The sequence below is a fragment of the Emydura macquarii genome, unplaced genomic scaffold, assembly GCF_026122565.2.
Source record: "Emydura macquarii macquarii isolate MOO-44397 ecotype Brisbane River unplaced genomic scaffold, CSIRO-AGI_Emac_v2 contig_320, whole genome shotgun sequence".
Classification (NCBI taxonomy): domain Eukaryota; kingdom Metazoa; phylum Chordata; order Testudines; family Chelidae; genus Emydura; species Emydura macquarii.
The window spans coordinates 5,787,916-5,815,803 of record NW_027130457.1 but is presented as its reverse complement, the minus strand read 5'-3'; the positions used below and the strand labels follow the sequence as shown (position 1 = coordinate 5,815,803).

The 27,888-nt window shown below is 41.3% G+C and overlaps 1 protein-coding gene and 1 long non-coding RNA gene across 2 annotated transcripts in view; one reads left to right on the top strand and one right to left on the bottom strand.

The window, feature by feature from the left end:
- MYO10 (myosin X) overlaps positions 1-26,465 on the bottom strand; it is a 235,838-nt gene extending 209,373 nt beyond the window's left edge. Inside the window, exon 1 of the mRNA XM_067569804.1 lies at positions 26,025-26,465. Within this exon, the coding sequence (XP_067425905.1) occupies positions 26,025-26,045 (21 nt within the window). The 5' untranslated portion in view covers positions 26,046-26,465. The remainder of the gene's footprint in view (positions 1-26,024) is intronic.
- LOC137167605 (uncharacterized) lies at positions 26,074-27,366 on the top strand. The gene is made up of 2 exons (XR_010924140.1): positions 26,074-26,145; positions 26,284-27,366. It is a non-coding gene; the product is annotated as an uncharacterized lncRNA (long non-coding RNA).
- The last annotated feature ends 522 nt before the right edge of the window (positions 27,367-27,888 follow it).

Below are 27,888 nucleotides of genomic sequence, written 5' to 3'. Positions count from 1 at the left end.
AGAAGAGGTCCTGGCTCCTCATGTCAGCAAACGGCCTGGTCCCCTGCTCTGCATCATCCTCCATCTCAACCTCCTTGTCCATGACTTCTTCATCAGGGTTGACTCTGGCGTCCGCTGCCTCCAGGCCTGCAGAGGTGTCCATGGGCCTCTTGGCGGTGGGGTTGGGGTCGCTGCTGAGGATGGCTTCCAGTTCCTTATTGAAACATTAGGTCTTTGGCTCTGCACCAGAGCGACAGTTTGACTCCCTAGCCTTTTTGTGCCCATCATAACTGCTTGATTTCTGCACGGCCTTGTAGTGTGTCCCGTTCATAGCCCTTCTCCACCATTAAACAAGAAATGTGACCGTACATATCCAAGTTCCTTCAGCTGGAGCGGAGCTGGGATTGCACAGCCTCTTTTCCCCAAATGCCGATCAGATCCAGAAGCTCCTGTGCTCCAAGCAGGAGAGCATGTGATGCATGGAGCCACCATGATCAGCTGGAAAGATGTTCTGTGAGCTCTCCACCTTGCTGACCAAGCAGGGAAGTGGAATTTCAAAAATTCTTGGGACTTTAAAGGGGGAGGGGCGGATGACTGCAGATCAGTGGAATTCAAACTGATGGCCACAGTAGTCAAAATGGACATTGTGGGACATTTCCTGGAGGCCATTTACTGTGACATAGCAAAGCACAGTGTGTACATTTGATGGTCTGTCACTAAAAGCTTGGTGCAAAAAGCTCTGTGTCTCTCATCAAAGTGGTTTTATTTTGATGCAAAATCAGGGGAGTTGGGTTGGTGGGGGATTGCAGTGTATACACCACCACTGTTTTGGTGCAAAAAGCTGACTTTGGTTGACAAAAGTCTCTAGTGTTGACCAGGCCTCAGAGACAGCCAAACAAGCTCTAAAAAAACCTCTCCAGCTAAAGAGGAAGGGAACAAAGGATAATGTTAAAATGAAAGCCAATTAATACTTCACATTTCAAAGAGTTTAACTGTTTTTTTTTTCTTTTCTGTATCTTTAATAAAAGAGCAAAAGCATTTTTAATGTTGGACAGTGGCTGGGTTGTATGAACATGTTTGGCCCATATATTCCACCTAAATTAATACAGACCCTAGTGAACTGGTAAATTCCTGTTGTTCCTCCCCCAGAGGAGAAGAGTAGGAAATTCCAAGCACTGAACAATATGGAATTTTCACGAAAAACCTTCCCAACCATGTGTATTTCCATGGGAGGAATGATTTCCCATAAACACTTACAAGGTATGCCTAAACAACAGTTTCACTCCCCTTTTACCTCAAGTTAAGTGCAGTTAATTTGGCCATTAATTAATGCTTTTGGAAATGCTAATGGAGACACTCCACAAACATTTACTTCAAATGATAATGTTTGTGGAGCATGCAGTTTACCATCTACAAAGATGCTGGTTAATGTTATCTCAATTTAAAAAAAGACCACACACTTTAATCAAACAATAAGGCCCTTTCTACACTACAGAGCTTATGCTGGCACAGCTATGTCAGCATAACCCCTTAGCCCTAGTGAAAAACACAGCGTACGTATGCCATCAGAAGGAGTTCTGCTGATGTAGGAACACCATTTCCCCGAATGACGTTAGCTCTGATGACAGAAGCCCTCTTCCCTCAATATAGCTGTGTCTACACTGTCATTATACCTATGTTGCTAGGGGTTTCATACTGCTACAGCAATGCCGATATAAGTTTTCAGTGAAGTCCAGGCCTAAGGTTCATGGCATTCCTCAATAGAAAATTGGTTTCGAAAGCAGGACAGTGAAATCTGAGCATTCCTGCAGAAGCTGAGACCAGTGTTTGCAATTTTCGTACAACAAATTACTTTATCCCATAATTTTGCAAGTTCTTTGTAATAAAACGAATATACATGTATTTAAGTATGTGGGTGGGATTGTCAAAGCTCCTAAGTGACTTAGGAGCATAAGTGCCATTAGAAGCACATATCCTTTCATCTTCCAAGTCACTTAAGCGCATTTGAAAATCCCACCCGTAGAAAACAATTTTTTTTCAAAATTAGCATCCAAATATATGCAGACCACACAAACTCAGATCTATAATTTTCTTTGATTGTTAAAAATATTGCTACCAAAAATGCTTCAGTAATATTTATTTCATATTTACAAATAGACTTTTACTGCCCTTAGTCAGGAATGCAAGATTTAGCCCTATGTGCAGTGCCACCCACATCACATGAAATATTTTGCAAATGTATCAGTTCAAAGGTGAGATTTTAAATTAATGTTTATGTTCCTTGCACAACACAGCAAATACCTTTGTCACTTACTCATATCATTGGACATTACTATGAAATCAACAGAAAAATAACGTCTCATTCCCGACCTACTTAGTTTACTGTTACTTGTGATTTTTAAAAATTTGATGTAAAAGATTTAGTGAGATGAACTGCATAAAATTAAAAATACCTTTTTCATAGCTTGTAAATATAGAAGTTTACAAAGCTGGATGCTATATGGATATATTAGAAATAATTATTCAGGATTCAGGCGCCAGTTGAAGAAAATATCCTTACACAGGAAGGAAAGCATGTACTCAAATCCCATTGAAGACAATGGAATTTAAACACATGCTTAAGTGCTTTCTTCAGGACCTCATTTTATAAAACACTCAGGCCAGAATCCTGTAAGTTCATATGTGCTGGCAGACCTCTGGCCCTATTGGGGTATTCTCACAAAGAGCTCATGACAGGATGCGCACCTAAAGTAGTATCAAACATTTTAACAGCGTTGCTGATTATTCACTGGTCTTTTTAGTCCAAAGAATTCCTTGAGTCTTTCTGTTCCAAGAAGGAACTGATTCTCTTTCATATAAACTAGCCTTCCTACCATCATTAATCTTAAAAACAACAGATACACAGAAATCATCTGAGAAGCATTGCAAGCACCACTATTAAACCTCAAGCTGCTGTGAAAACATAGTGAAATGTGATGCCCCTGCAGTGCTTCTTAGAGCTGCAACAGCAGGAACTATCAAAACTTGCTTACACTTTATCACAGATAAAGTTTTCATTAGCTCCATGCTCATCTGTTGCCAAATCCATATTAACCTGTCTTAACTGCTAGTCAAAAACATTGGCCATTTCAAACATGATTGTAAAAGTAACTGATTTGCTTCCTAAAAACACCTCTAAAAATAATTTAAAGGCACAATGACAGCTTGTTTTGCCCCCCAAAAAATAAACATACCTTAAAATCCCATGCAGCATGTCATCTAACCAGAGATGAATGAAATTTTCCCTTTCCATAAGGAAGTAAATTTTGAGAGTTTGACAGTGTTCCTTGATCTATTCTTTTCCTTCATGCATACTACCATCATTTTATATCGCAAGGATTATGGACCTAATTCTGCACTACAGAAGTCAATTGGAGTTTTTCCACTGACTTAGATGGAAGAAGGATCAATGTTTATAAAAGAGCTAAATATATTTGCAATAGTGAACATTCTATATTCAGGACCATGTTCACTGGAGAACAGCATGCGCCAGCCATGTTGGAATTCTGTCAAAGCTATTGCTACTGCAGCAAGTAACAGCAGTAGTTCTGTTTGCAAAAAAGACTTAGCCATGATCAGTATTATTTGCTGTATTGCAGCAGCATGTAGGAGGCCCAATCAGAATCAGGACATTATTGTAGTAGGCGCTGTGGAAACACAGAGTAAGTGTGAAGTGACAGCACCTGTCTTGAAAAGCTTACAATCTATATAGAGAAGATATACAAACAAAAATTGGGGAAAGGAAGAACTGTTATCCCCATTTTATGGATGGGGAAATCAAGGGGCAGAGATTAAATTACTTGCCCAAGATCACACCAGAAGTCGTTGGCAAAGTCAGTAACTAGACCTAGATCTGTCACATCTCATTTAAGTGCCTTAATCACAACATGATAATCTTTCCTCTTTGACATAGGTTATATATTGCAACACTTCCTTATAGTTTCTGATCAGTCCAAATGCTTCCTTGTTTTTGTTTTAAATAAATGTAGTAAATGAATTTATATTATTAGAAGTGCTTTTATCTGCTAAGCACTGCACAAACATTAACTAGTTCACCTAAACAGTCAGCTTTGTTTCTATTATTAAATTGCCACATTAGCTGCATAATTGATTTTGAACACTCACTGCCTGGCCTTCTGCATAGCTGTGTATTGAAGAAAGCCCTTATAAAACAAAATGTTGTTTACTGTGTTTATACAGACACAATTTATTTACATACATTTACGCTTACAGACCTACCCACACACGTTTTTTCTTTGTTTGTTTTTAATGCTCTATGCTTAAACCTCCAGCTCTTATTGGGAATTAAACTGGGAATTAATGCAGGTAATGGGAATAATGCCTGCATAAGGATTGCAAGATTAAGTCCTATAGCCAAAATGTTCAAACATGGATGCCTAGATTTAGGCACCTGAATGCATATTTGGACATCTATATTAAACAAATACCACAATCTTCAGAGATGGTGAGCAGCTGCAGCTTAATTTACAATGAGCTGTGACAGCTCAGCACATTTAAATTAGGTCACTTATTTAGATGCTTACTGTAAATAATAATTTAAATGCCTAATTTTGGGCACCCAAATTTGAAAATTTTAGCTTATATTTTCAATCATCAGTACACTACGCAGCTCTTTTCTCTCAGATAAAATTATTTTTAGATAAAAACAGTGTGTGTGAGTGTGAGAGACAGAGAGCATGCATGCGATTACATTCATTTGCTATGAATCATGTCTACTGCAGGTAAGTTTATACCCTCTTTTCTTCAGCCAAATGTCTGGGTATGATATTGTATGGTTGTACAAGCTACGTAAGAACATCTATACTAGATCTGACCAATGGTCCATCTAGCCAACAGTGGCCAGCGCCATATGCTTCAGAGTGAGTGAACAGAACAGGGCGATTTGTCCAGTGATCCATCCCCGTTGCCCAGGCACAGCTTCCGGCAGTCAGAGGTTTAGGGACCCCAGTGCACGGCGTTGCCTTCTTGACCATCTTGGCTAATGGCCATTGACGCGCTATCCTCCCTGGACTTATCTAATTCTTTTTTAAACTCAGTTAATACTTTTGGCCTTCACAACATTCCCTGGCAATGAGTTCCACAAGTTGAGTGTGTGGTTGTGTGATTTGTACACAACTACACACAGTGATACATCCTGACCAAGGTTTAACATTTGAAGATCTTGCCTAACTCACTTGTTTCCTTTAGATTACACTGTATTGTATGTCTCATCATTTATATGTTTTTGTTCATTATGTTATATGGCAGGGGCAATGCCTAGTTCCCCTTGAGAGACTACCTATTTTCTCAACAATCTCTCTCCTAAATAAAGATTTGTACCTTTCTCCCCTCTCAAATGCCATTATGGCACTATCTTGTGCCTGGAACATATGATTTGTTCTATCTGACACTGGTGCAGTTTCATTCCTCAATCAGGAAAGGGACAGAGGAGGAAAGGACTGTCCAAAACCCTGCCTCAAGAAAGGCTGCTCCCACCCTGTTGGGCCTAATTCCTACTAAATGTAGAGAATAAAAATAGAAGTTTTTCTGAAAATGAAGTCTTTCTCACAGCAGTCTGTATTGCTACCAATATGTTCATTTAACAAGTTTTCTAAATAGAATGCTTCCATATTGTAACGCTATTGTCTTGCTCCCAAATCTACAGAAGTCTAGTATCAAATCATCTCTTTATAACACAGGTGGCCCTTAAAAACAGATGAACAGGTAGCCAAAGAGATTTTCGTACGAACTTTTAAATAAACATTCAGCATCTCAGCAATGAACTCACTATGCGTATGCTGTCCTCCCCCTCACACCACAGCCTCCACTGTTTCACTGGATAGGTAAGGAGATGGGAAATTTAGTTCCTGATTTATGAGGACATCTCAATGCTCCAGGGTAATGTATTTGCCACAAGAGCAGCTCTAAAGTCAATATGTACATCAGTGCATCAAAGACACACACATGGTTTGAAAAGCTGTAGAAGCATTAGAACAGTCACTTGTTAACAAAGCTGTGTCTATGTAATGAGAACAGAGACCCAATTGTGATACAGACTTCCTGTTCTATTTCTTTAGGATATCATGGAACAGAGCTCACATAAGTACTCCATGTGAAAGGAAAAACAAAGGAGTATACACGAGAGTGGAACCCATTTCACACCATTATCAAATTACAAACTAAGTTCTCAAAGACTTACATGTGTGTTAGCTGCTTCTCACTTCCATAGTGAGATTACCTGTGCTATCATGGTAATATAGTATAAACATGTAGAGAAAATGAAGCAAATCACTGCTTCAGCAACAATCATTGAATCTGATCAAGAGCTGGCATCTATACCATGTGAGCTATTTGCCCTGTTCCTTTCTTGGTGACAGAGCAAGTCTGGGGAGTTACCTCAGCCCTTGCCTCTCCTTGAGGAGCCAGTGCAGTTCAGAGCTGTTCTAATGCCATACTATTGCAGTGACAGGAGTAAACAATGAGGTGGCAAAATTTGCAGGTGATACAAAACTACTCAAGAAAGTTAAGTCCAAAGCAGACTGTGAAGAGTTACAAAGTGATCTCACAAAACTGGGTGAATGTGCAACAACATGGCAAATGAAATTCTATGTTGATAAATGCAAAATAATGCAGATTGGAAAATGTAATCCCAACTATACATATAAAACGATGGGTGGGGGGGTCTAAATTAGCTGTTACCACTCTTGGAGTCATTGTGGGTCGTTCTCTGAAAACATCCACTCAATATGCAGCGGCGATCAAAAAAAGCTAACAGAATGTTGGGAATCATTAGGAAAGGGATAGATAATAAGACAGAAAATATTATATTGCCTCTTTATAAATCCATGGTACACCTACATCTTGAATTCTGAGCGCAGATCTGGTTGCTCCATCTCAAAAACGATGTATTGGAATTGGAAAAGGAACAGAAAAGGGTAACAAAAATGATTAGGGGTATGGAACATCTTCCATATAAGAAGAGATTAATAAACTGGGACCTTTCAGATAGGAAAAGAGACAACAAAGGGGGGATATGATAGAGGTCTATAAAATCATGACTGGTGTGGAGGAAGTAAATAAGGAAGTGTTATTTACTCCTTCTCATAACACAAAAACTAGGGGTCACCAAATGAAATTAATAGGCAGCAGGTTTAAAATGAAAAAAAAAAAAAAAAAAAAGAAGTATTTCTTCACAAAACACACAGTCAACCCATGGAACTCCTTGCCAGAGGATATTGTGAAGGCCAAGACTATAACTGGGTTCAAAAAAGAACTAAGTAAGTTCATGGAGGATAAGTGCATCAATGACAATTAGCCAGCCTAGGCAGGGATTGCTGTTTGCCAAAGGCTGGAAATGGCAAACGGAATGGATCACTTGATGATTATCTGTTCTATTCATTCCCTCTGAAGCACTTGGCATTGGCCACTGTTGGAAGACAGGATATTGAGCTAAATGAACTATTGGTCTGACCCAATATGGCCATTCTTATGTAGGTACCTAAATAAAAATGATTTCAAACAGCTACTGTAGGTGCTCAGAACCTCAGAAAAATTAGGCGTCCAAATTTCAGGAACTTTACTTCTAATCTAGGTATCCAAGTCTGAATATTTTGACCATAGTGCCCACCACATTGTCTGTTACTTTACTGTTTGTTTTGGTTAGCCATTACTGATAACCATCTCAGATATTTTTGGTTCAAATCTCTAACATATTTCGTCTCCCTCTTCCCCTCTACCCCCACCCCGACTCAACAAACACTTTTCCTCTCCCCATGTTTTGAGAAGATGCTGTGCTGGCTTCCTTTTGTTTATGTACTTTTTGAGAACTAGAATGCCTCTGATAACTGGAAGGTTCATAATTCTGGGAATAGAGTTTGTTAGTTTGCTGCAAGTCAGTAGCAGGCTCTCTGGAGAGGGAGTGTTTACTGCTTCTTCATGTTAGAGCAGAAAACTGAGTAGGACATTCCAACACCAAACAACTTTTTAAAATTTAACATAGGTGCTAGACAGTATCCTTATAAACTACTTTTTGCTTACTATGGATGTTCAATCAGGTTTGTTTAGAATAAACAAATCCACACAGACAAGCACATGCAGATACTGTATGATGGATATTAAAACATAAAAGCTATGTTCAAAGGAAAATTAAAGGTCTAGCAAACTCAGAGAAATTCAGCTTTGAGGATTAAGGCCCCCCCAATTTTGCACGAGTGAAGTTAAAGGGAGTTTTGCTATTAACTTAAATGGGAGCAGTAGGAACATGCCCTAAACTCCTTGCTTAAATGCTGATCTTACTTGTTTGGTAATATTTCAGCACCGTAAATTAAGTCACAGAATCATAGGGTTTAAGGTCAGAAGGGACCACCAGATCATCTAGGGTGACCGCCTATATATCACAGGCTTCCAACACCAGCCTGTGCTTGCACACTGAACCCAACAAAACAAAACTTAAAGTATTTTAGTAGGTGTCCTGTCAGGCAGAAATCACTAGTCCAAATCTCTAAAGAGCACAGAATTCTGGGCCTCAATTTAATTTCACATTGCTTTTTTCAATATCATGAAAGCTGTTCTCTTCCCCTTAAATTTTAGTGCCACTGCAAACCCTTGGGAAATGGAACAAGGGGTGCACTCTAAACACACAAACCAAGAGGACACAAACAAATTTCTGTCCCTAGAAAGACCAATGTACAACATCACCAACACACCAGTTGCTCTGAATACAAGAGGATCCTAAAGAACAGACCTGAATTTAGACCAATTTAGATGCTACAGTCCCACACAGCAGTGAACACACTGATACCAAAATAGATGTGGCCCTGAAGAGCTCATAAATTAGCAAAAGGAGGTGGGGGGAAGGGTTTTCAGGTTTAGGTCACTTGCATATCTAATTTTTATGCAACCTCTTCTATAGAAAATTTTTTGATTTATATGTTCATAAAGTAGAAAACACTGAACATAAATTTAGCACAGAATGAAACTAATGCAGTTATTCTAGGGCAATCTAGGACATTGCATGCCATGTTGTACCTCTGTCTTTACCACATGGCACAGATGAAAATCCCAAAACACCATACTCTTTTATAAATCCAAGCATCCAAATGAAGTAACCACTCTATTCATAGCTACCAACGGTTACTGTTTCCAGACATACTTTTTCTCCTTAATGAACCACCTCCTCAAAACTGAATTTCAGCCTTCAGCTATTCAGATTTTTTCCGTTAGTTTTGTTTGGAATGGTTTCGGAGCTATCAGCATGCTTCCTAGTATATTGCCACACAAACTAAAAAAGAAATGCTAACTTTTTTCCAGAGGGATTAAACTCTAAGCTAAAAGAAGTGAGAAAATTTGAAGGAAAAGAAGTATAAAAAGAATTCAAAATTTTTATTGTAAAATTCCTGAACAGACTCATTGTGGTATGCTTTCTCCCAAAAATCAGGGACACTTCCCCAACTGTATTGAATTATTTATTCAGACTTTAAAACCAAAAATGGAAAAACAGAATAAAGCATCTGCAAAGTACAAGGACATTACTCCAAAGTGTGAGGTGGTTATCATTACCATTTGTAATGCAAAGCAGGGCAAAGCAGTGACCTAAAGAAAACTCTTAGGCTATGTTCAGACTGACGGCGGCAAAATCGCCGCTGCCAGATCGATCTTTCTTGATCGATTGAGCGGTCAGTGAGACCCGCTCAATTGATCAGGAAGTCGACTGAGTAAGTCCACCCCCTCAAGTAGCGTAGCGCTGAGCCGACGGGAAAAGAACAGCGCACAGAAGAGAAGCAGAGCAGTCGACGTCAGTTACACAAACTACTATGCGTAGTTTGCGTAATTCCCGTCGACTGTCGCCGAATCGCATGGTCAATGTGAACCAGCCTTAGTAACATCATGTTTAGTACCGCATTTGCAGAGATTTAAAACAGTCCAATTATAATGGTGGGAGTGGCAGGCATAGGGATAGTTTAAATTAATTTCCTGTTATTGTATTGCAACAAGTGTGAAATAATTATGCCCACATTAGGACTGACATTCTAAAAATGTATTTCAATAAGGTTAAAGTTCTGTTTTGTTTTAATAAAACAGAAACAGTTCTCATTCTCTGCCACCTCACATATCCTTTAAGGTTTAAAACATTGATTCTCAAGCTTCTGATCATTACATCAATTTACTGCCTTACAGATCTACCATCACATCATCTCTAAAGCAAAACAGTCATGCTTCAGCATTTTTGTGTGTTACACTTTGCCCTCTTTTCTTTTTCCATCTTGTAACTATATCATCTACGAAAAGTCCTGCAGCCTACTGTATGTAGTAAGTATTTGGTAAAGAATAAGTGGTGTTGAAACAGCATCATTATGAAAGATTATGTTGTCATATCAACATAAAATGCAACCTCCAATCAGTTCTGGAACTGGAACTAACCCTAACCCTAACCCATTCGAACGAAGTAGGCTACATGTTAAGTGCGGAGCCTGTTCGGGTCACTTTAGATGCTACAAAGCCTCTCCCTTGCATCCCACAGTATCCCATTTCTAAGGAAGCAGAAGAGGGTATCAAGCCAGTCATCAATTCCCTCTTAGAACAAAAAATTATTGTTCCCACTCGTAGCCCCTGTAATACCACACATTCATATAAACTACTGCTATGAAAACACCAGATTGTTCTCAGATCAGTGACACAAAATCATTCCCTTAAGTGGATTTGCAAAGACAAAAGGTATTTTGATTTGTTTTTTAATTAGCAGGTAAGAGGCATGTTTCTAATGTGATTATAAGGGCCTATCTACACTACAAGAAGAGCTGAACATCCCTAACCCTGGCAGAAGTGTTATGAAACATTTTCATGATCACTGCGGACAAGAAAACCTAGCTATAAAACAAACAGACCTGATAAAATTAGTTTCCTTAGCCATAACTCTATTCTTCAAAATAAGTACCCTCTGCTCAGGAGCAAAGTCCCTCAAAACTGTGTTCTCATTGATAAAAAGTCAGTAAAACCATGCGATCTAGCCCACTGGCTTTTCAAAAGAGTGAAACCCTGGATTTCAGTTGCAAGACTCCAATTGATCTCAATAGGGATTTTAGCCAAGGTTCTTTCAGGGATTGACAGAATGGATGGGATTTCAAATGGGTATGTCTATGTAGCAGCCTGACCTCGTCTCTCTGAGCTTGTGGGCACTACCATCTTGGCTACTGTCAAACAACAACTCTATGTCTACACTGCAGCCTATATCGGCATAACTTATGTCACTCAGAGGGGTGAATAATAAATCACCCCTCTGAGCGACATAAGTTACACGGACATAAGCCTTTGTGTGCACAGCACTATGCTGGCGGGAGAGAGCCTCTTCCGCCAGCCCAGCTTCTGCCATTTGTGGAGGTGGTTTTTTAATGCCAATGGGAGAGCTCTCTCTCGTTGGCACAGAGCGTCTTTACCAGACATGCTGCAGGGGCCTGGTCTAAGAAAATAATTTTCTTCTTAGTAGGAGCAGGGAAGTAACTTGTATAGAATAAAGGATGAGCACATTGTTTACTAAACACAACTCAAAGATAGGCGGGTCAGAAAAGATTGATCACTTAGGGTAGGTCTACATTAGAAACGTTATTGCGGCACAGCTATTGCTACATCGCTGTAGTGTAGACATTTCCTACAGTGATAAAGGGACCTTCTATTGCTGTAGTAAATCTTCCTCTCCAAGAGGCAGTAGCTAAGGCCTTGTCTATACTCAAAAAATAAGTCGACATAAGATATGTCAACTTACAGCCACCGCATTAATTACTGCGGTGGCTGATGTCCACACTACCCTCTTTGGGTCGGTGGAGTGCGTCCTCACCAGGAGCACTTCCACCGACCTAAGAGGCAGTGTGGGGAGCTGAGAGACCTGCCGGGAGCCCCATTGGTTGCCCTCCTTCCTGTCCCCCACCAGGAGCCATGCCCGGGCTTCTCCCATCCCCAGTTCCCCACTGGGAGCTTACGCTTGCTTCCTGCTGAGCCATAAAATTGACATGACTGCCGGCTCCTTGTAGGGAGTGGACGGAGGAGCTGCCCACAGCTTCTCCCGTCCCGACTTGCAGCCGTAAGCCAGGATACAGCAACCCATGCTTGCAGCAGGGTTTTCGCCCCGCTCCCAGTCGGCAGCAGGAACCAGCTGCATGGGCTGGCAACAGCCTGGGCTTGGGCTTTCTTGTCAATTTGAAATTGACAAGAATGACAGCCCCACTACCGCTGTAAGGTGTCTACATTGACAATGCATCACTCTAACTAAGCCGACATAAGCCCTACCCCTCTTGTTGAAGTGGTTTTATTATGTCAACATAGCAAGGGAGTTACATCAGTGGTAGGAGCATTTTAGTCTGTATGCCTCCACTGTTTTGTTGACAAAAGTCAGCTTTTGTCGACAAAACTCTCTAGTGTAGACTAGCCCTCAGACAACTAAGGCTCATGCCTTTAACAAGAGCATCCCGAAAGCTAGCAAGAATGCTAGGAATGTCACATTTAATTGGATTTAACCTTCTGTGCTTGCACCAGGCACTGATGGTGCCTCTGCCTTAAAGTTTATATTATGAAGGGGAGGCAGCCCAATTATACATGTGCAGCAGCATGGTAAGCATCAGCTCAAAAATAAATAGATACATTGCACTCCTCATACCAGAGCCCAACGAGCAGGCCCAGATAACTGAGGGACTTTGTGTGGGACTAAGGACTGGAGTGAGCAAGACAGATTTTGTGGCTGTTCCAGCATAATGAGGATACACATCTGAGATTAGAATTTGGCCCAATGTAAAATAAAAGAAAAATAAAACCATTCTTTTTTGCAACTGCTGTATAACTTAATAAAATAAGATAAAAACACAACCTCCACATTCCCCAAGCCTCCTTACCCCAAAGAACTGCCTGCCATCTGTTATAAATTTTCAGATTTGCAGTGTAAAATATTAGAAACAGAAAAATTCAAGAAAAAGAAGACAGCTGCACAAATTATACTATGCAGCATAGACAAACAGTCCCTTGACTTATTTATTCTTGAAAACAGGCTATTAAGTATCACATGGCAGAATATGATTCTCAGACTTTAAACAACAAAGAGCTCACTTCATCAGACATTCTTCCTGGTATACACTTTGAAAAGAAACAGGAAATGCCAGCTTTGCCATAAAAGTCACACTGGTCTTCTCTATGAAAAAAAAATTAATAAATGTGTTCTACATCTCAAAACACAGCAAGCAAACTATTCCTCATGCATATCATCAAAAAACTATAATGAATAGGTAAAAATGAAACCTATCACTAAACTATAATCTATATTAAGTAAAAAGAAACAAAAAACAACAAGACTAGAAGTTTGAACTAGAGAATCTACCACTTCTTGTCCTGACCTGAACTCCACAATCTTGCAAACTTGGCTTTTTCTGGAGTACATAAATATCCCGTGCCAAGATATGCTATTCGTTATATTACCCAGTGAAGGAAAACTGGTCAAATTGCAATTATTCCTCCCCCAGTCCAGTTTGTTTCCATTAACTAGAGAGAGAGCGATACATAAAACAATTACTTGATTCCCCACACCCCTCGCCCCGCCCAGGAACAATTTAAGAAGAAAAAAACACATCCTATCTTAAATAAGGAATTTAACTTCATCTGAGTAGATACATTTTAATGTTATGCTAACCAATTAATAGTTACAAAATGGGACTAAATATTCTTCTGAAGTATAACAATTAAATGTATAAGAAGACTCTTATTTAAAAAAAAAAAAAAAAAAAAAAGGGAAAAGACTGATCTCCCTCAACACAATTGTAAGGTTTGATTCTGTTTCCACTGAAGTCAATAGGAATTTTGTTATTGACTTCAATGGGAGCAGGAATGTGCACATAACATACAATACAAAAACGTGGAAGTTGGAAGATAGATAATAGAAATGTTTTTAATCGAGTCCGATAATATACTTGACACTTCTGAATCTGGATACCAGAATGTTAAAAACTTGGACTGGGCATTCTCTAAATGATGATGCCTTCAGCCTCCAACAAGAAGTTATGGGAATATGGAAGATGGGATACACATTCTGGGTTGATTCTGATTTTCAGAAGAGCTGAGCACTCACTACTTCAGTTAAAGTCAGTGATTGATGCAGGTACTTGCACTTCTCTAAATCAAACCCTAGCTGTCTCTAAGCAGGCACCTACGGCACCAAAATGAGGGTCACTTTTGAAAGTTTTGGTCTTAATCTTAGTGTTGTGCTATTATGAGGGTGGATGGTTTTCCAAGAGAAGATAAAAAAAGAGAGCATTTGGATTCCATGCAAGTGAGCTTAATATTTCCTGAGTTATTAGCTTAAAAAAGGTGATCCCTATTGTGAACACAGCCCTTTGCTGGGATCATGTGGATAATGAACAATCTTACACTTAGGCTCCTGGGGTTTGCTGCCAAGTTCCTCTCCCTCCTGCTTCCCTTTTCCTTCCATTGGGTGGAGGAGGGACAGACGGACAGGCGCACGCACGCACACAAAAATTTAATACTTTCACTTATAAAATACTGTGCTGCAATTTACGTACCCACCTGAACCCATCTGTGACTGGAAGAACTCCTTATACTGGTGTGAACTATAATGTGCTTATTTGGGGAAAACGCTAATGAAAGAATCTCCATTGGATGAAGATCCCTTTGAAGCAGGCAGAATATCCCTCTAAAGAAGTTTAGTTTAGCTAGAAGCGATATTTGAAAATATGCAAACAAGTTTTTTATTAGGAGGAATATATCCCTAAACTCTAATAAAGTTTGAGATATGGCAGACTGCCGGATGGCACAGAGCATCGGTAAAGTCCACCACTTGGCAGGGCATCATTAATTCTGCAGAGGAGTCGACGGTGTTATGAGACACTGGGCTTCCCAAATTTAGGCTCCGAGTCAGCATATTCACTGTATTTGTGTGCTGTGAGCAGGCCCTAAATTCACTAATTTTTTTATTCTTTCAAACAGCAAGTCCAGACAGGGTGCCCAAGCCTTTAACTGTCAGGATCAAGTGATAATCAATATTTTTCCTCCTTAAACAGAATTTGTATGACAGTTATTCAGCCAAAGCATTAGTGACAATGGAGAACTCTCTAATTTATACGGTTTGCTGAAATAATAGGAGGCTGAATGTAGGATAATTCAGTGTCCCTACCCACTCAGTTCTCTGAGGAGGATGCTAATAAGCCAGTCAAATGTGGTGATTTGTGTGACATGGAAACCTGACCAAGGGAAACTGAGCTGTGATCACCAACCCCATTGGAGAGCCATCTTATAGTAATACTTATGATTTAGATAGATAAACACAGATAACATCAGCTTGGTCTTGATTTGAACTGGCAACCTCTTTCCTCCATTTTCCTTTCCCAATTTAAGTAAATCTTAGATAAAAATCAACAATAAATAATTCAGATTTCTCCAACTTTGAGGGACATGTCCTGAATACAAATGACTCATAGATTATAATGCCAGAAAGGACAATTGTGTGACCTCTTGTATAACTCAGGCCATAGGATTTCCCTGAATTAATTCCTGTTTCAACTAGATTATATCTTTTAGAAAAACATCCAATCTTGATTTTAAAATTGCCAATGACAGAGAATCCACCACAATGCTTGGTAAATTGTTTCAATGGTTAATTATCCTCACTGTTAAAAATCTGCACCTTTGAATTTATGATGAAGCCAATCACATTACAGTAATCCTGTCCCTAGACACTATGCTACCTTTAAATGGTATCTTTAGAAAAGCTGAAGACTAGATAGAAGTTTTGTCGTTCCCCTCCCCACCTTCCCAAAATGTGGATAATATCCTGGTTTATTACAGACCACTCAGCATTTTAATACTTCTTAAGCATGGATGTACTTATACCAGTACTTAAACTATCTTCTAGCCCTATATCACAATATCAGTTCTCATTTTACTCCCAAACTTCAAAAGGTCACATCCTTAAACTGCAGAGTGCAGAAGTTATTTAGTAGCTTTTCCACAATAATGAAAATGTTGTAAACTTGTTTTAATGGAGGGGTTGTCTGAAATGGAGTTGTACTTAAGTGTTCTCATCCATTATTAACATACCTTTATTCTGCTACTTCAGGCATTCCCAGCGTAAATCTTAACTATATTTCACTAAGCCAAAAATTAGAACAAACAAAAAACAAATGGATGTTAGCTCCATGAAAACAGCTGTCATTGTGCCTAGCCATCCTGCTTATTGCCTCTTTACTGGCAAAATCCAGGATAATGAGGAAATAAAAGAAAAATCAATAGAAATTATAACATCCTAACCATGACCCTTTCCTTGGAACTTGAAATTGTGATCTGTCTGGGAAGACTACACGCCTTGAATACTTTACAAGAGACTGTAAGTACATATGCAGTATTGGCTACATTTAGAAGTTGAAGAGTGGTATTATTTTTTCCCCGACACTCTGTTGATTCATAAAGACTTCCTCAGCTCCTGCCCCTTTCACCAGGACTCCATCCAGAACCATGTCTCTGCTCAGACCACAAGCAGGGACTATGATTCACTAAGGAAAGTACAGCCCTTATGGCTGGTTTTATCTGCTGAGTGTTCCCAGCCATTCGAACCTTTCCACAGAATTCTACAAAACGAAGTTGAACAAATATGGAATGTTAGTTTCTAATACATTGTAGATTCTTTTTACACTATATTATATCAACATCTGCCTAGGAATAGGCATTTCTAGCCACATATTTTAAACAAATACACTTACCAAGGACTGGAACTGTTTGTTTGTTCGTTCCATGGAAATACAGTAGTTTATACTGAGGTCCAGAACTCTCAGTTTGCGTGGAAAAAACAACTTTTAAAGCTAAATAATTTAAGAGCTTCATGAAAAACTAATAGGCTTTTACCAAGCATAAACCTAAGATTCAGCAAGAATATTACAACTGCAGTATATAATTTTGAAGGACTGACCTACTTAACATTGTAATTATTGATGAGATGTCCCAACCCATCATCTGTGCCATAATGGGGCAGCAAATCCACTGTAAGCCCATAGAACCGGTTAGTGACACACATTGCTATTGTACACGTGGTTAGGTTGTCAGCTAAATATATTAAACCACACTGTTTTCAAGTGATTTCTGCTAGTGTGGTATACAGTAAAACAGACCTGTGAGCTGTTTCCCCAAACAGATCGGTACTGAAACTCACACTCTCTAACTGATGTGTTGGATTACATTTTCAATGGATAATAAAATAATCATAAGCCACATTTCACTGGTCAAACTATACAGACGACTTATTTTGTTAAATTACTAGCCTCTTTTTTTTTTAAATAATGAAGTTGCCTTATAAGGGTGGCCTCTTGTACACGTTGCACCTCACTTAGTATCTCCATAGTAAATCTTTTCAGCCCTTAAGGTTATTTCTGGATGGAAAGAGCAATACATATATTTGGCCCACTTGCAGGACACTTTCATTTTGAAAAATAGCTACAGGATTGCTATATTTTCAGATGTAACCTCCACTCCTCAGCCTGTAAAGCAGATTCAACAATCACATAAAGGAGGCTTGCAACTGGCACTTGTCTATGTCTACACTTGCAACCAGTCTGTTGTGCAGTTGTGCAACATACCCAAACTAGATTTAATCTACCTAGGTCACTAAAAATAGCAGCAAAAACACAGCAGCAGACTTCAGCACAGGCTAGCAATGCCAGTGCATATCCAGGGGGCTGGGAGGGCTTGAAGAGACCATGCTCAAACCTACACTGCTGCATCATCACTACTATTGTTAGTCAGCTAGCTAGATTAACGATAGCGCAGGTACATATATAGGAGCTGCAAATCTCACTTCCGGCTGCAGAGCAGACATACCATTTGATGCGTCCCATCCTTTGTAAAGGAGGGAGTGTAAAAGAACCAGTGACCCAGCTGTGTAACAACAACGTAATTTAAAGTCACATGGAGGATCTGAGCTAGAGACTTGAGTTTGGACTTCTTGATGCTAGTCAAATAGGTGCTAGAAACACTACACAGGCTGTACATTCAGCTTCTTGTACAATGGTACCACCTCGTATCATTAATGGCATCTAGCCCTCCATAGTCAGGAAGATGGTTGACACAATGCATGATGTTAAGGGTGGAGGAGATTCTTAAAGCTCCAATAATAATGCCCCAGCCAAAAGGTTCGCAAACACAAAGCATTCCCAATTTTATTACAGGGAAAAAGAAAATCGGAAATCTAGACAATTTAAAAAAAAATAATTCCAGGGTAGTCTCAGTTTCTTCACCAGCCCCCAAATCTCTTTACCATTCTTTGTGGTTTTACACACCTGCCTTTTTTTTTGTTCTCTCACCAATATTGCCAAGTGAAAATCTATATAAACAAGGGAAGTGGACTACAATGAAACAGTTTATACAGAAGCTGCTGACAAAGGCATAAAATTAACAAAAAATCTGTAATCCCTTTCACTCAGGTGTTACAACCAGCATAGGTTAAAAAAATAATCAGACACAAAATCTGATTTTAAGTGTATGGTGTCTTTTTAGGTCCCCTAGAATATAGTTTCTCAACCTGTAATACGTGTATCCCTGGGGGTACACGAGACACAGGCAGGGAGTAACCTGGGGAAAAACAGAGTGAAAAGGAGGCAGGTGGCAGCTACTGACTTCTGGGGAAGCCAGGCAGCAGCAGCCCACTTCCCATCCGGCCCCAGCTCCCAGATGGGAGGTGTGTGGCAGACCCCAGCTTCTGGGGAAGGCAGGTGGCAGCCCCCCTGCTTCCCGCCCAGTCGCAGCTCCCAGCTGGGACACAGGCGGCAGCCGCCAGCTTCTGGGGGAAGCGGACGGCAGCCTCCCGCTTCTCGCCGGGTCCCAGCTCCCAAGTGGGAGCCCGGTGGCAGCCCCCTGCGTCTTGTGAGCTGTCCTCGCAGCTGGGTGCAGCCACCCATGCCCCGGCTCCAAGTTGAGGGACAGCCTCAAGCGTCCTGGCTTGAAGACAGGCAGCAGCCGCCTGCCCACATCCATGGGTCCCAGCTGGCGCAGAAGCCTCCTCTGCCCCAGCTTGGATTGGGTGGCAGCCTCCCTCCCTGACTCAAAGCCCAGTGCCTAGAAAACTTGTCAAATTCACTGCTGTAGCCGAGCAGTGAAATTGACATCTATGACAGCCCCAGATTTCACCAGTTACCCTCTTTTCCTGTCTCTCTCTCTCACCCCTTCCTCCTCTCAAATCTATGGCATAACTTTTGGCGCGGCGCTTTATATTCCCCAGCATTGGCATGCCGCTCAAAGCCTCCTAGCTTTGGCCATCACCTCTAGCCCAGGTACATACTTGAGTTGGGCACCTCTGGTGTAAAGGTGGTAACCCTACCCACACTAGATCTGACATCTGTCATATCACGGCCTTATAGATTCAGCCCTTCTTCCAACATATGGCTCACATTAGTCTGTAAATATAAAATCCCATGGAAAATGGAGTGTTGGGGTACTTATTAAAATTTTCAGAAGTCAGGGGGAACTTGCTACTTAAAAGGTTGAGAAACACTGACCTAGAATTCTGATTGAGAGACTCTAACTAATAAACTGGGGATTCTGGCAAGGCTTCTATAGTTATATACTTGCCTTCCTTATAACTTTAAAAGGACAGTCTCATGCTGTTTTACAGCATCCTTTGCATCCGTTGACTGCTGCACTCCAGCCTAGTGGTGGCTGCATTTTAGTTGTATGTATGTAATTTGTGAAATGGTGGGTGATCATCTGGAATGAAAGGCATTAGATCTACACATGCATGTAAAATATTATAAATTGTTTAATAAATAGAATATACTCATGGTAATGTTCAAGTAGACAGACTATCTGTTAGAAGTCAGATGCAGGTGTTTGGTTAAATGCATGGGCTCTCAATCTGGGAAGGATGTCACAAACAGAGCCAGGGGAATTGTGACCATCCTCCTTTTCTTTGTGGATAAATCAGAGGGGACCGATACAGAATATCCTGGAACTATTTTCTGTTCTAACCTGGGGCTAAGAACTACAGCTGTAAAACGACAGGTAACCTAGCATAACATGCTTTTAATTAAACACACAGACACATTCTATGCTGTGCCACACGGGAAATTCCCTCCTCTATTCCTCTGTGCCGAAGTCAACAAAGGGGTGTAGGTAGCACTGCATATAGGAGCCCTACGCTGCTCCTGCACAAGGGAACATTCTCCCACTCACATGGCTGCAGTGCCTTTAGACCCTATCCATCATCCGAGCACAGGGTAGAGCCACAATTGGCACAGGAGTTGCAAGAATTAGGAAAAACAGTCCCTCAGCTCTATCTTTTTAAAGAGTTTTATGTATAAAAGCAATTGGGTAGCTTTTCTGTATTCTTAAGTCCCACTGAACTCAATGGCTGTGTGTACATGTTGCAGATCTGGACCTACTTGACTTAAGACATTTTGTTTTTCATTCAAGGAAACATGATATGTTTGGAACCACTTGGCTTTATCAGGGAAATCCATCCTGATGCATGTGATGTTTCTCAGGGCTAGTCTACACTTAAAACTTACAGCAGTGCCGCTGTATCAGTACAGCTGTGCCACTGTAAGAGCGCTTGTGTAGCCACATCATATCGATGAGAGACAGCTCTCCCGCCAGCATAATAAAACCACCTAAACGAGCAGCGGTTGCTATGTCGGTGAGAGAACGTCTCCCGCCAACATACTGCTGCTCACACTAGTGTTCATGCTGGCAAAACTTATGTCACTCGGGGCAGAGGGGGGGAGGGGAAAGAGGGTTCCACACCCCGAGTGACAAAAGTTTTGCCAGCATAAGTTCTAGTGTAGACAAGGCCTCAGTCTCCTACTCACCAGTCTCTTGTGTGTGTATGCCAGTATTTGCCTGCCCAGCGCACAAGAGGTCAAGGGAATGTGGCCACACAAGGCCACTAAAAACACAGCAAGAGCACAGAGAGTTCTGGTGAGCCTGAGGGAATCCCATGCAACTACCATGAGAAAGGGGAGGCCATTCTCTAAGCACCCTTGATGTTCATGATAGCATGGTTCCCTCAGGAACCTCAGCTGCACCCAAAGAGGGGTCTCAAACTAGGTGAAGGAGTGTGGGTGTCAGTCTTACAAGTTTTATATTGCAACATCCTCATGGGGTCAGAGGGGGATAGATATTACAGTGAGCAACTTTCTCCTGACCTACCCTGCAGAAGTTGAACCTATAATGTGGCCTCCTGCAAGTTACAGAAGTAAAGGAGATGGTGCTGTTTGCACACAATTCCTCCACTCTGTGAGCACATAGTTTTTGGTTGTGTTCCTTCCTCTCCACGTTTAGCCCACTGTCCTTATTTGGGCAAAATTCCCACTGAAATCCCAAGATACAGTTCTCAGCTAAAAGATGAAAATGTCTCGTTTTGAGCCAGTCTGTTTAACCAGTTAGCAATATATGTGGGAAATATTTGGGGTGTCTTATTCTTATAATGGCTCTATTAAGAATTAAAATGATAAAAATATAGATTTGCTCATCACAGATCCTTAGTACGTTTTTAGACCATTTTTAAAAGAATATGAAAATATTATTATGTATACAGTCAGTGAAAGTTAGTAACCTCACTGATCTATTTTTATCAAATAACCAAAGGTCTTAATCCAGGTTAACCACCAGCCTGAAAAAGTATTTTAAAATCAAAATCAATTTTTAATTACAGAAGTCTAAGCAAGTAACTATTTAAAGTGTAACTTTAACTGGATTTTAAAAAGGGAGGGGGGGAAAAGTTCTTGGACTGAGACCTTCTAGACTAATTTTCTGCCTGAAGCAATTTTTAAACGGCTGAGTTATAAACCCCTGGAAAAAAGAAAAGGCTTCTATAGAAGGCCAGACACAAGACCTTGTTACAGCACTGCCTAATGAAGGTAGGGGGTAAGGAAACAGAAACTCAATTGTGAGTTTAATGCCTTCAGCTTTTTCACTTCTAAAAATCAGTTTGAAGTGAGTATGTTAGCTGAGTGGCATGAACTTCCCTGTACTCACTGTCAGGATTCCAGATCTTGTTTAAAACAGACAAGTGCCAACAAGAATGTTTTCTTTCCTGTAACGCACACGCACACACATGCATTAATACAATTAGGCAATTGCTTGATGTGTTCACTCCAGTGAGTAACCAAATGTATTAAGAACTGGTTACAATTAGCACCTATCATTATCTAGGCACTTATGAAAAGAATAGTTCAAACAACAATGGGTATGTTATTCCCGTAATGCCTGTTTGCTAGCCTAGAACAGTTCTGCAGCAAAGAAAGTTGTGAATAATCTGGTCCGCAATATCCTGAGAACACAAACAGGGGCTTCTTTAGTAATATGCAGGTATCATGAGGTGTCTCATAATATTTATTTTTTTTAAAGAAATAAGGTAATATATATTCTGTTCTCATACCAGTTTTTTAACTCCATTGATTTCAATGGGTTACTCCTGACCTATGCTGCTCTTAAGAGAGCAGAATTGGGCCTGTTACACATTTTTCTCACACAACTCCTTTCTCTCACATGGTACAAGGGGACATTAATATAATGGGACACAAATAATAATTAAATTCTCAAAGGTATCAGTTACAGGATGTTTGCTTCAATCAAGTTCAGCCAACTAACGGCTGAATCAAATGACTTCTATTGAACCTCAGTGACTGCTGGATCAGGCACTTAATGTGTTTCTACTTTACTATGTATTGAGCTCAAGACATAATGTACATATTCATCAGTTCAAGGAAAGAAAAATGTTTATATTTATGGGTGGGACTTTGGATATAGATTAAAACCAAAGTGCTACATTTACTGATCTTTGAAAGTAACATCAACACGTTGAAAAGGCTCTTAAAAGAGATCAAAGGCACATTTAGCAACCACAAATTAACATAAATATATGTTGAAATGCTAATGCAGCCCGGCAAAATTTTACTCGATCAATCGCCTGGGGCAAGTAATTTCAGATAATGGACAAGTAAATACCATTAGTTCTTTTCTTCATCATCATGGTAGGGTGAACAAGTATATTTTGTGTCAGGGCTGGTGATTTGTCATGATAATTTGCTGAGGCTATGCTAACACATGTTACAGAGAGCTTTGCTCTTAATGCAAAATAAGCTTTTGAAAAATGAGGAACTATTCTCTTTAGAAAAATCCAACATTACTTTAGGATTTACCACTCACATTTCTTGCAATATTTCCCTCTTTTGGCACATGACAGAACTGTTGTTACCTGACAGATGAAGGTGTCTTGTATGCAGCGCCCTACAAGACCTTCTTTTATCTGACTAATTACAATTCTGGTAAACAGATCAGCTTTACTTTTCTTTTCTTTTTTTTGTGTGTGTGTGTGTGTGTGTGTGTGGGAAAGGCAGTAGCACCAGAAACTTGAAAGTTATATCAGGAGGGTACAGGATAGTCTTGGGGCTAAACTAGAAAACAGACCCAGCCTACACCTGAAGTTTTATTGGCATAACTATTTCGGTTAGTGGTGTGATTTTTCTCCTGGAATAGTTTTACTGGCAGAAGTCCTAGTGCAGATGTGCTTATACCAGTATAGTTATTCCACTTCCCTTACTGGAATAACTATACCAGAATAAATCATCAATATAACTACAGTACATCCATACTATACTGGTATAGCTAAAGTGGTGCAACTTTCTAGTGTAGACAAGGCCAGAGAATTCAGTTTCTATTTCCAGCAATGTCAGAGACTCCCTTATACCTTTAGGTAAGTAAGTGACAACTTCTCTCTGACTCTGTTTCCCCATCTGCTTCCCAGGATAGAGTCCCCCATTCTGTAGGCATAGCTTACTTTCTTTGTTCCTAGAGGTATACATTTACATTTAGCCATATTAAAATGCATCCTGTTTGCTTTTCACTTCAGATGACACGGTGTTTTACCATTCACAATGATACTACTTCGTGCTTCTATAGCACCTTTCTTCTGAGGTCACAATGCATTGTATAGACATGAAATACCCCTGCAAGGTAGGAAAGGATTGTCCAATTTATGGAGGAGAAAAGCTGAGCCACAGAGAAGCAGAATGATTTCCCAAAGGTCTCACAGTAAATTGGTGGCCAGGTTAGGAATAGAAACCAGACCTCCGGATACCTGGTCCTGTTTTAATCACACACAACAGCTTCCCTCATTCTCTATTAGTACCATCCCAGTTATCCAAAACAGGAGTATATCCCTCAATAGGTATTATACTGAGGAAGTCCTCAGTTACCCAAAACCTCAATTACCAGCATTTACTCAGCATCCACAAGATATTCTGATGGTCAAAGCTGTATTGTTTCGTATTGCTTGTTATCCTCAGATATATTTAATTTTTCTCTTTGTGTCAAAAGTACAAAAGTAGAATATTTGTGGGTATCCCTTGAGTATGCTGAAAGTAAAACGTTCAACAAAAGAAAAAGCGGGGAGAATTGTCACATACCACCTTCCTCTGAATACAAAATTACCTGCAGAAGTACTGTTCAAGAATACTGAAATCTGTTGAGTCAGACAAGGACACAGCAACCAAACCTATTCTGTAAGTAGCCAACTTACCTACTCTGTTGACTTCCCGCTCTAAATACTTGTGAATGTGAAACTGAAGACAAAGTGGTTGATAATCAGTAACACACTTGGGCCCCAATCCGGTAAAGACTTTCACACCAGCTTAACTTTATGCAGGGAGCAGTCCCACTGATCTGAATGGTACTACTAGCAGAGCAGAGATGAACATGTGTGTAAATCTGTGTGTAAAGCTGTAAGTTCTCAGCACCTCTGCAACTCGGGCATTAAAGTCCTCCTAAAATGTTAAGTGTTCTTAAATGAATTTTAGTCAGAGCATAATTAGTATCAACCATGAGCTGACCTAAATCAGGATTACAAGTAATCTTAAAACTGCATCGTTTGCAGTTATCCCAAACTACAAAAAAGCAATGTCTGGACAATGTTATGACTTGGATATTGGAAGTCAACAGGGGAAACAGAAGAGGAATAAATCCTTCTCTTTTCTCCTTGCCCCCCTCTCCTTGTGTTCTGGCAATGAAGTGCACGAACCCCTGCAGTCACTAGTGTACCCCTCTCACAGGAAGCCAAGAAGTTTTTGAAAGGAAATACCAGACCTCTCCGTGAGAAACCAGGCATTTAGCCATGTCCTTGTTTAAAGTTTTAGCGCAGTTTCTGCACAAGGATGATCTTGCAAAGCCGGCACTTTTCTTCTGGCATTTAGCTCACAGATGCAGTCAATGGGCCAACAGCCCCATGATTTCCTGACTAATACAGCGTGCAGTGTGAAACAGACAGCCGAGAGTCTACAGTGTCAAACAGGGGTGTCAAACTAATTTTCAGCGGCGGGCCACATTAAGATGAAATGGACTTAAAGTGGGCCGTATATAGCCTCGAGAAAACTCGAAGCGTCCTTCCTTTCGGCGGCAGCTCCAGACGCCTTCACCGCCACCGAGAAAGGGAGTAAAGGGATCGCGGGCCGCACCACAGAGGTTCGCGGACCGGACCCGGCAGGCGGGCCGCATGTTTGACACCCTCGGTACACAAAAGGAGACTCACCTACAGCACAACGTGGCGAAAGAGGCAATCACGCTGCAGACCTGCCCAGACTCTTATTTTTAAAGTTTCTCCCTCTTGTCATGAAGGGTTTTTTGTTTTTTTGCCACGGGAGTTTCAATGATATATGTTAAAAAAAAAAAAAAAAAAAAAAAACCGATAAAACCCCAAAACCTCACTTTCTTCTGCTAATCTCCTAACTGTCACCACCTGACAGAGCTGCAAAAAGAATATGCTTACACCAAGCTACAGGCAGAAAACTTTCAGCCAGAGGAATAGTAGCTGGAAGAGCAGTTCGCCTTTTTTTCTGGCAAGGGGGGAGGGTGTCCTGTAACAAAGCAATACAGAGGGGTGGGGGGAGGAACAGATCCCATAAACCTGCTTTTTAGCTAGAGCTGATCTGTACAGCAGAGAACGCCTCCCCACTCCCTCAGCCCCCCTGCCTCGTACTCACCTCAGCGAAGAAGTTATCCATTGCTGGAGAGGGGAATACAACTTGAGGAAGTCAGGCTAGCAGAAGGGCTGCGCGCAGTAAACCATGGGTGGCCAGGGCGATTATTCCCAGCAAGAGTGAGGTATGTCGGTTTTCACATCCCCCGCATTGGTGCCATCACTTTTGCCCCCTCTCTGGACTCCCTCGTCTCTCCCCCCCAGTCAGCAGCACGTTCATTCAGACTGGATCCTTTGTCTCTTTCTCCCCCCGGTGGCCTCAGATCTGTGGCAAGTGGCTGCCCCAGGAACCTTGGTGGCACATTGCTGCCTTCGCTTGGAGCGGGGGGCTGCAAGGTCTTGGTAAATATAAATTCAAAAAGAATCGAGGAGGAGGAGGAGGGCGGAGAGGATGCAGCCGCCGAGAAGCACGTGCCTGACTCTGCTCCGCGTAAGTGCCGCAAGCGACGGGTGCTGGGGCCGGGCGTGCAGCTCCTGCAAGGACTTGCAGAGAGAGAGAGAGCGCGAGACACGCGCGCTCCACCACTGGCTGCCGACTCCGAGCAGCAGCAGCAGCAGCCAGCGCAGGCCCTCTCGGGTCACTAGCTCGCAGGAGAGTCCCCCGGGAGGGCTCGGCGCGGGCAGTCCCCGCCCCGCAGGCGAGGCGCCGCCAATCCCAGCCCAGCGCCTCTTTGGAATCCGCAACCCGGCGCGAGCCCTCCTCTGCTTGCGGCGGCCGCCGCGCGCTCGCTCTGCCCTGCTCACCTAGGAGCCGCTCAGGCCCCCACACAACAAAGAGCGGGTGCGGATGTTGATCCCGAGAGCAAAGGAGCCGCGCGTAGAGCCTCCCACTAGTCTCTAATACGGGGCTCTAAGCGCTCAGGAGCCTGAGCAGGATCACAGCGGCCTGGGGAAAGGCAGGCATCGGGATCACTTCTTTGCTCCGCAACGTGGTTGCGGATACCTGATCTCACTTCAGTGGCACCCCCATCGGTGGCTCCCTGAGGCAACCCCCAACTAAATTAGCCGATGAGAGACGCAAGAGCCCAGCCCGGTCATGGGAGCCGCGTACAATAAATGATTCATGAACATCCCTGTTTATTAAGCACCAGCGATCTGCTTAGTGCCGCCCAGGACACAGGAATGAAGCTAGTCTCTGTCCCAAGCAGTTTACTTTGCACTATTTGGGCTCGTGTGGACTTAATAATGCAAATAAAGGAAAATCACTCCTGTCTGGATTGTGCGTTGTGCAGGCAGGCTGGGGGGTGGGGGTTTCTTAAATTATTTTTATTCCTGTTTTTGTGCCTCAGTGAGCCAAGGATGAGGCAAAAATAAAATACATTTTGGTCTGGTTAGTGAATTCCTATCACTCGGAAGTTGAATTACCATTAAAGGACACTTTACTTCAAATCCCACCGCTGACTCCCTGAGGTATAAAAAGCCTTTTTAAAATGTGAACACAAATGCAAACAAACACACACCTTTAAGACATCAATACTAGGCCTTGCTTACACTGCTAGTTCCTATCACAGAATGTTCTGTTTATTTTGAAACGCAAAACCATGTGAAGCATTGTCATCAAACAACGTCTAGGAGAGCAGATTTATGCTTGTTTTAACGAATATACAGCCTGCAGTCTTTCTGACACACCAAACTCTCATTAAAGTCTGTAGGAATTTTGTATACAGCATCTTCTTCATCAAAACACCTCAGCTCACCTTATAAAAATATACTATAGTAGTCAGTATTTTACAGGCATAGTCTTATTTCAAGGTGGGAGTCCATCATTTTAGAGTATTCTAGGCTTAATTCTCCTGCATCTTGTACAGCCATTTTTTCATCTGCACATAGTGAATGTAGAATGCTACCCTTTTGATTTAGGATCATTT